The 9,136-nt window shown below is 44.8% G+C and overlaps 2 protein-coding genes across 3 annotated transcripts; both read left to right on the top strand.

Moving 5' to 3' along the window:
• Positions 1-4,924, top strand: LOC100192684 (putative ubiquitin-conjugating enzyme family). 2 transcript variants are annotated; one of them, XM_020541868.3, is made up of 6 exons: positions 1-169; positions 883-961; positions 1,596-1,723; positions 3,778-3,882; positions 4,224-4,341; positions 4,485-4,924. In XM_020541868.3, the coding sequence occupies exons 2-6, from the start codon at positions 892-894 to the stop codon at positions 4,514-4,516; spliced, it is 453 nt and encodes a 150-aa protein (XP_020397457.1). In that variant the 5' UTR covers positions 1-169; positions 883-891; the 3' UTR covers positions 4,517-4,924. The 2 variants fall into 2 exon arrangements, with proteins under 2 accessions (XP_020397457.1, NP_001131361.1); NM_001137889.1 differs by lacking the exon at positions 4,224-4,341 and having other exon boundaries at positions 75-169; positions 4,485-4,837.
• Positions 4,925-6,349: 1,425 nt separating this feature from the next.
• Positions 6,350-8,182, top strand: LOC100384715 (uncharacterized). Its single transcript, NM_001177187.1, has 3 exons — positions 6,350-6,463; positions 6,541-6,689; positions 6,811-8,182. The coding sequence occupies exons 2-3, from the start codon at positions 6,572-6,574 to the stop codon at positions 8,058-8,060; spliced, it is 1,368 nt and encodes a 455-aa protein (NP_001170658.1). The 5' UTR covers positions 6,350-6,463; positions 6,541-6,571; the 3' UTR covers positions 8,061-8,182.
• Positions 8,183-9,136: the final 954 nt, after the last annotated feature.

The raw sequence follows: 9,136 nt of genomic DNA, 5'->3' as shown, positions 1-9,136 counted from the left end.
ATGTTTTGTATTCCGGAGTTACCCCCGGGCTACCTTGCATATTCAGTTATCGGTTCACGACGCACCAACCGAGGCCACAGGCCACCACCATTCCTTCCTTGTTCCTTCCCCAGCTCCGCAGGCTGCTCATCGCCCTCCCTCCGCGCCCCCGATCCAGATCCAGATCCAGGTATGCATCGTCCGCAGCTCCGCCTCCGTCCCTTATCCGTTAGGCGTCCTCATCGTCCCCGTTCCCCTTGCACCGTCGTCGATTGGGGGTCCATCCAAGACCGGATTCGATCCCTTTTTGTTTGGTCTGGAAGCCTAGATTGCTTCGGCGGACGCATCGTCTTGCTCTGTTCTGTAGAATATGTTCACTGCTGCGAGCCCTGAAAATCCAAATATTTTTTCCTGCGCTTGGTGCCTCCCTCCATCCAGTTTGTCGTGGATTTGCTTGTTGTGTGGTGTCGTGCTAATAATACCTGTTTAATTTTGCAATTTTTTTTGGGGTAGCCAAGTTCTGCTCCTGCGCGGTATGTTTCTTCGTGCTATCATAGTTCATGAAGCTAACTTTTAAGATTTTAAACTGGCAGCCTTATCGTCCAGTTGGTACCTGATTGATGTTTTATAAGCTTCTAACAGACGAAGTCATGTCAAGTTTTGTTATATTTGTGGGTCCACCAAGTAGTGTTAGTGTCTGGATTACTTGGGATGAGCTAGTACCTCAGTAGCCAAATAAATGCCTACTCCTTTACTTTTTTTTCCTCTGTAACTTCTGTTTACTCATGCTGCCAGAGTGACAGTTTAGTTTATCTAGGTAGCACTAGTTTAAGGTTTGTTTGAACTAAATGCATTTGTCATTTACGACTAACTAGTCACAATATGAAAACGTGGTCAATGCAGGGGCTTGTCATGGCATCCAAACGTATCCTCAAGGAATTAAAGGACTTGCAAAAGGACCCTCCAACATCATGCAGTGCAGGTATGAGCTCGAGTTACCAATTGACTTGCGAATGATGCCACATGGTTTGTCTCTGAGGATTGATGCATTTTGTTACACTTATGAATACTAATTGAACTGTTATAGGGTAGAAGCTCATAATAGAAAATCTTTATTGTGCTATAGAATTTTGTCATGAACTTATATACGACCTGTACTTTGCGTGATTTTTTTATCGTATAATACGATTGATTTTTTCTGTCATAGATCTCTGTACTTTGCATGAACCTAAGTAAACTGGAAGTATTTGCTGGTTTGGTTCTCTCAGGAATTCATTTTGGAATGTTTCGTTGGAAAATAAATTATGAATATCTACACTGCATTTAGTCAGCTGGGAATGCTATTTGTTGTTATCACAAATTATCTATGCATACAAGTTTATTGCCATTCTTGCTACTGTGGACTCTGGACTGGTTGTTGATGTCTCATGTTGTAATAGCTGATGTTAATGTTTGATTTTCAAAAAGAAGCATACAGAACAGGGCATCTTACTTTCATTATTTGATTAGAAATCTAATTTGATGAGCAGTAAGCAATGATTTTATGTTTGCTCCCTTTTTGTGCTTTTCTTGTACACACTTAAGTGGTCATGGATTATAGCTTTCTATTTGCTTAGGTCCTGCTGGTGAGGATATGTTCCACTGGCAGGCAACCATCATGGGTCCTCCTGATAGTCCATATGCTGGAGGTGTTTTCTTGGTGAACATTCATTTCCCGCCAGACTACCCCTTCAAGCCTCCAAAGGTTAGTATCACTTTATTTTAGAGTTCAATTTTCTGCTTTTTTGTTTTCTTTATGGGAAGATGAAAAATGATGTTCTGTCAGTCTGCGAATGGGCCTCAGCTTAGTTGGTTAAGACCGTGTCTAGCAGTTCACCTATATGGTCATCCAAACACTGTTTTGCACTGTAGACTGTACTTTTCGCAGAGTGGAGTTTGAATATGTGTATAGGGATAGGTAAGCTGTTGGAGATAGCCTAAGTGGCTCTAATAACACTCTCTAGGTCCTCGGGTTGACTCCATGTTGGAGCGAATTTCAGTTTGGGGTTAAAAAATCCCATCGACTGTCGCCACGTCAACGCATAGCGCATAGGTCTAAGGCTCGACCTAGGCCACGATCGTTCTCACGTGTGTTACGGTGCCACTGTGTATGAGTGGCGTAGGGGTTTGAAGGGTTTTCTCGACCTGCACAAGAATGTCTTCTTGGCAAAAATGATGGGGGTCTGTCTTACCCCCCTGCATCGAGTTTTTTTGTCAGTCTCTTCTGTAATGTGTTTTTCTCGAACACGCAAGAGAGCTGCGTATCTTTGTATTAAGAAGAAAAGAAACCCAAAAATAGGCAAGCACAAAACTGCCCAAAGGCAGGCACAAACACACACACACCAAAACCAAAAAAACAAAACTAAACTTTAAGGAGGCCACAACTCCGGCAGCTTCACGTCACCAGCCATACACCATAAACTAGCCTCACCCTTAATGTCTAAAAAAAGTTTGGAAACATTAGGGGAAGCCTCATAAAAAACACAGGCATTGTGATGCTTTCAAAGGCCCCAAGCTACTAGAATCACTACGAAATTGAAGCCTTTCTTTGGCTAGCCATCCGGTCCTCAGTCTTGGCCCACCAATCCTGAAAACTCTCCTCATCCAAAGATGGAGAAAGCTGCTGCAATCCAACAAAGGAAAGCACTCTATACCAGATTTCCCCAAAGACACAAGTCACCAGCAAGTGTTCAATAGTGTCTTGTTCTTGTGCACAAAGAGGACATCATTCCGGGTGATCCAACCCTCTCCTATCAAGACGATCCGATGTCCAGCATCGGTTTAGCGCAGCCAGCCAAATGAAAAACTTGCACCTAGGTGGCGCACAGCTCCTCCATATTCTATTCGCTGGCTCGAACTTAACCGATCCCTCAAATAAATGGTCATAAGCCGACTTGGAAGAGTAAGAACCAGAGGCCGAGGGAGTCCATTTGAATTGATCGGGAACCGTAGTAGACAAAATCACACCCGCAAGCAAATCCCATACCAGTAAATATTCCATGAGATCCCGGGAAGAAAGGTGATGTCCCCTGATGTCCTTGACCCACTGCATATTAGTAAGAGCCTCCCTGACTGTTCTTTTGTTACTAATTCTTCGGGGAACCACAACGGCCAGATTGGGGGCAAGGAAAGAAAAAGATTGACCGTGCAGCCATCTATCTTGCCAAAAAAAGGGTCCCTCTTCCATCCCCATCGACTGAAATCACACATGAGGCAAATAAGGCAGTTGCACTGGGATGTATCTGAATTTCAAGGTCAGTCCAAGGTCTGTCCAGTTGGATTTTTTTTAAGCCAATAGCCATCTCATGTATAAGGCCCAGCCAAACATCTCTAAATTGTGGATTCCAAGCCCACCAAGATCAAGAGGTCTGCAAACCTGCTCCCAATTAACGAGACAGTGCCCACCTTTCATGTCTTTACGCCCTTTCCAAAGAAATCATCTTCGAATTTGATCTATCACTTTGAGGACTCATGCTATCAACCTACATGTTTCATAAATGTTGCAGGGTCAACTAACCCTTCTATTTCTATGGTCTAAAAACCATGATTTTGTTATTTTAGCAACTCCTTTCATCATTGGTTCGTTGTTATGTTGCTTATTTTTTCGAATATCACCAATATATTTCTTGGTGGCACTGAACTTAATATTGATTTTGGATAAGTTCAAATATTTTGGGTATATTTCTTTTTGTATGAAGTTTTTTGTCTATGTGCTTTCTTCTGTTTCTGTTAACTACCACTAAAATTATCTGTTTTTAGGTATCTTTTAAGACGAAGGTCTTCCATCCAAACATCAATAGTAATGGAAGCATATGTCTTGACATTCTTAAGGAGCAGTGGAGCCCTGCTTTGACAATCTCTAAGGTGCTGGGACAATTTAGTACTAACTTTACTAGTATATACACTGTTCATATTATAGCTTAAATGACTTGTGCACAGTAAATGATTAGCTTAAATGCATGCTGTGATGTTTATATTATTGATGCGCTAGCATATACACTGTTCATATTATAATCGAATGCCAATTTGGACGATATAGCTTCCTGCAATTTAAAATGTCAGTATTTGCCCACTGGTAGTAGTCTCTATATGTGTAGAAAGGTTAAGTGATGTATTGCTGTTTATCCAGTCTAATGGTTCAGAATAAACTGATACATATAAGCTGTTCTTGTTTATGCTGTCATCATGTTTTGGGTTTATGGCAGAATATCAATTGCAAGCCATTCTTTTCGTTCAAAATTTACACGTCCAAAACATACCAGAGAAACTATCATATGTACTTAGGCTTTGGACACCTTTCGAGTACAGGACTGCGAAACAATAGTACGATTCTCTCCTCAAGCTCAACTAGTTTACAACGGCCATTCATGATCAGTCCGATTACTACATGTAGCATGCCATCTTCAAAATACTTGCATACTAATGTGTAGTTGCACCATTAACCACCATCTTTTTTGATGTTTTAGGTTTTGCTTTCTATCTGCTCCCTGCTTACTGATCCCAACCCAGACGACCCTCTTGTCCCTGAGATTGCTCACATGTACAAGACGGATCGGCCTAAGTACGAGGCGACAGCCCGCAGCTGGACCCAGAAGTACGCCATGGGATGAAATGTTCGGCGTTACTGGCTAAATGCAGACGATTGTGGTGTTGCCCATGAAACTGTTATCGGGGACGTATGTTCTTCTGTTCCTTGTGCATTCTCCGATCCATCTCTAGGATCCGAGTTCTAGTCCAACATTAACCTACCATTGCCTTGGGTAATGAGATGACTTGTGCTTGCTGTGGTAACTATGCTAGTGTTGATGTTAATGATTCTCATTGAGGGCTTGTTCAGGGATTGGAGGGTTTAGGGGATTTTGACTTATTGGCGAGCTCTGCTGCCAGTCTATATCTACTATTATTACGCTCGACTGTATAGATGCCATGATATTTTTTTTACAGATTCTTATTTAAAATAAAACATGACGTTTTATTGAAATAAAATACATCTGGGTATATACCTAAGCAAATAAAATATATATAATTCATAAAAAACACATAGTACAAATTACATAGTTTATAAACCGTATATAGAATTAATATAATTCATAAAACATAAAAATATATAATATATAAAAACAAAGTATGATATTTTTAGATGTTTTAAGAAAATTTTGACATCAAAATGGCGCGGACTAATTGAAAAAATGACATATTGGAGCAGGTGATTCAGAGGATGTTTGATTTTTAGAGACTAAATTTTAGTCTCTTCATTTTATTCTGTTTAGTCTCTAAATTACTAAATATGAAGACTAAAATCAGTCCCTAGAAACTAAACCTTCTTTAGGGCATATACAATTTAGATACTATATTGTGTTTTTCTAAGTACTAGATATATCTAAGAAACATCTTCGTACAATTCAACAATATATATAAGGCTTATATCTTATTCATTATAATTTTTTAAGACACTGCTTATTTATATGGACTGTATGGGTGAAACCGTATCTAAACATAGAGAGAACTGTGCTATAGACGTCATTAGCTAAGATACGTCTCTTATGTTTTTTTCACTTACCTTATTAATATCATTAACATACGAATTATTTATGTAAGTCGTGTATGCACCGGTCGTGAACGACCGGTTTTGATCTCAATACAGGCGCTACCGACCGATCAGATGGTCGGTGCGGCGAACCGATACGCGCTCGGACCGTGGAACCGATATCGCCTCGCGTTGTACTCGGTCTAAAAAGAGGAGGTTTTTGTTCCTGAATTTACAAGTGTCGACATCATCAAAGCGAGGCTGCTGCCTTCCCTTCCCGGTACCAATGGCCTTTCACTCTCATCGCACCTCCTCTGGTATCTCACTGCACCTCGTCAACTGCATCGGCTGTCGGCTGGAGGCTGGAAGGTGTTTCGTAAAGCAAGGGATACTTGGATTTTGTCTTTCTTCAAGTCTTCAATAGCAAGCTCATGCGACAGGTACGAGGCACCGTCGGTGGTGAGGTGACAGGTGAGAGGTCAAGGTTTCCAGAACAAACTAGTACTTACTAGTTCCTTGTGTAAGTAAACACTGACGATGGCGACCCATTGGCAAACAGTAGTAAACTAGTACTCATCATTCATGTACTCCTGTAACAGCAGTTGGAGTGGGGTGGGGTGGGGGAGCTCGGTCTCCGCCTCGCTTTCTGCAGCAATGCGCGTTGACCCGGCAACTTTTTATTCACTCGCGTCAACCGTCAACGGCGGTTCGGGAGCAGCAAGCAATCCATGCAGGCCGAGGATGTCCTAGTCAATGTCAAACACAGCTTGTCCTCACGCACTCCCTAGTTGTTCTACCATTCTCCCGGCACCTGACCTCACCTCCGCGTCCACCATCCTTGTCAAAACGGACCTGAGCAGGGCAGAGCAGCTCATGCTCTTGGAACTCCCGTCCTTGTTGAGATCAGTGGATGAAGAGGTAGAGGAGAAATCGAGAGAACCCTTACAAGTTTGTTGCTGCCGCTCACGAATTCCTGCTCTGTTCTGCTCTTGCAGATAAGCCTGCTGCCTGCCTGCCACACCATCCATGCAGGCCGAGGACGTGAGGTCGCGGTTCGGGCGGTGCCCTTACTGCCGCGCCATGATCTACCAGGACCTCAGCGCCGTCATCTTCTACTGCACCAGGTGCCGCACGCCCATCCGAGGTACGAGTACGATACGAAACCCAAGCAAGCAAGCAAGCGCTGGACCAGCTCTGTTTTCAGCAAGCACCCGGCGCGGTCGATTGATGGGTTCGAGTTCGATTCTCCTCCCGCATTGCCGCAGGCAGGAACCCACAACCCGCCGACGAGACCGAGTACGCGCTCGCGCAGCTCGAGATCCTCTCCGCCGACACCGCGTCCGTGTTCTCCGACGTCGACGCCGAACCGCCCAACCCGAGGTCGGCTTGGGCCGTCGAGGATGACGACGGAGAACAGAGCAGGTCAGCTACCGCTACCCGGAGAAGCTCCGCGTCGTCGCCCTCGTACAGAGAGGGAGAGTTTGGTTCGGTCAGGGCAGGTCCAACAAGCAGCGGCAGCGCTCTCAACTCTGGCCTCAACCGGGACCACCGATCGGAGGCCGCGAGAAGCGCGTCGCCGCTGCACAGTCGCGTGACCCAGCTCCGGCCGTCGTCGCGGAGGACCAGGCGATCGAGCAGCGGCGACGTAGATGTGCGCAGCGACGCGGGATCGAACACCGAGTCGTACTCCGCCGCGACTGATACATCTTACACGCGCCGGTCGTCGCCGCTGAGCTCGCAAGAACTCCAAGCGCCGACGGCCTTGTCAGCAGCAGCAGGATTCGAGTCAGCCGACCTTACGAGGACGCCGCTCGGTGATCCGGCGTTCCAGAAGGACCTCCTGCAGGCGCTGGACAACCTCCGGAAGCTCATCGCTGTCGTCGATCATCCGCCGCGGAGCGTCGACGTCGACGACGGGCACCTTCAAGGCGCGACGCCTCGGCTGAGCGCGTCCTGCAACAACGGGAGCAGCGGCGGCAAGCGTACGACCACAAGGCGCAGCTCCCGACTCATGCTCCGCCTGGAGTCGCAGTCGCAGCTCACGCGGGCGTTGCCCGCCGAGCGACCGCGCCGCCGAGACGCGAACACGAGCACTTCGTCCTCCTCCTCGGCGTCGAGCAGCCGCCGGCGCGGTGGCGCCAGGGCGCGGGCCCCGCAGTGCCGCCCGGTGCTGGGCGGCACGCCGTTCGTTGTCTGCGGCGAGTGCTCGGAGATACTGCAGCTGCCGCCCGCCCTACCCGCCGGCCGAGTATGCAGGCTGCAGTGCGGCGGCTGCGGCGAAGCGTTCGAGATGACGCTGCCGGCGGTCGGCTCGACGGGCCTGCCCAAGAAGATCTTTTCCGCGCCGCAGCCTGCTGTCAGCGGCGGAGAGGATGCCGAGGAGTATCCGCTCGCGAGAAGCAACCTGAGCCTGAGCCTGAGCCGCGAGCAGCCACGGCCGACGATGGAGCCGCTGCACCGCGTGCTGGGGTACAGCTCCGTTAGCTCGGTGCTACGCAGCCTGCGGTACAGCTGAGCGCGCCATCTCCATTTTTTTTTTCATTCGGTAGCCGCGGAAAGATCCAGCGACGTGGTGATTTCTGAATTTTTTTCATGAACGATTCTTCATTCTTGTAAATTGCAATGAGCCTGATTAGCATTTTTTTGGTTTTCATGAATAATGCACATTTTTTCACTCATTGTGTATTGTTTATAGAATACATTCGTAACGGAAGTTTGTATAGAACGAGAGTATGTGAGCCTATGCAAATTACTTATCTGACTTCTTATTCAGCGATTTTCATTTTGTGGAACCCTAGGATTAGCTAACACGAACAGGACATGGCCAGTTAATAGTAACTCCAAGAGACTCTTTATATACTTAAATAAAAAATTTGATAAAAATACTCTTCAATAACCCCTTTAATTAGATATTCCGATATAAAAGTTTATATATTCCAAAATTCTCACAGGCCAAAAATAGAGCGCGAAAATATGCTCTCTAGAATGTGCAAAGGTATAGAAAAGTTATTAGAGGAAACAAAGACATAGAAAACTATTTTTACTCGATTGGTTTTTTAAATAATGATTTACAGAGAAAATTTTAAAAAGAATCCTAGCGATGAGCATCTCTCTAAGTGTCTTTTAAAACTAACTTTAAATCTTCATCTAAAGAGACTTTTAAATTAAAATCATTTTATATTTTTTTACTCTAACTTTTTCATATTTCATACACTCAGAGTTAGCGTCATTCTTCGTCTTCGACTAGGGGGTGTTTGAATACACTAAAACTAATAGTTAGTGGCTAAAATTAGTTGAGACGTCCAAACATTCTAGCTAACAGTTCAGCTATTAGCTATTTTTGGTAAATTAGTTAATAGCTATGTAGTTATTTGTTAGGTAGCTAATTTCACTAACATTTTTTAGCAACTAATTATTAGTTTTAGTGCATTCAAACACCCCCTAGAACATAGAATAGCTATATTTGTGTATCCGGTTAATAGGGCGTTTGGAGGGACTAAATTTTAATCTCATTTTTTATATTGATTAGAAATATTAAATATAATCTAATTATAAAACTAGAGACTAAACGAAAAGACAAGTTTATTAAGC

The sequence above is a fragment of the Zea mays genome, chromosome 8, assembly GCF_902167145.1.
Source record: "Zea mays cultivar B73 chromosome 8, Zm-B73-REFERENCE-NAM-5.0, whole genome shotgun sequence".
NCBI classification, from domain to species: domain Eukaryota; kingdom Viridiplantae; phylum Streptophyta; class Magnoliopsida; order Poales; family Poaceae; genus Zea; species Zea mays.
Note: the sequence above shows the minus strand (reverse complement) of the source record. Positions and strands in the feature narration are given on the sequence as shown.

Coding starts and splice junctions, on each gene's coding strand:
- LOC100192684 (XM_020541868.3), top strand. CDS start 892: ATGGCATCCAAACGTATCCTCAAGGAATTAAAGGACTTGCAAAAGGAC. Junction 962..1,595: donor TCCAACATCATGCAGTGCAG/GTATGAGCTCGA, acceptor CTATTTGCTTAG/GTCCTGCTGGTGAGGATATG. Junction 1,724..3,777: donor ACCCCTTCAAGCCTCCAAAG/GTTAGTATCACT, acceptor ATCTGTTTTTAG/GTATCTTTTAAGACGAAGGT.
- LOC100384715 (NM_001177187.1), top strand. CDS start 6,572: ATGCAGGCCGAGGACGTGAGGTCGCGGTTCGGGCGGTGCCCTTACTGC. Junction 6,690..6,810: donor GTGCCGCACGCCCATCCGAG/GTACGAGTACGA, acceptor GCATTGCCGCAG/GCAGGAACCCACAACCCGCC.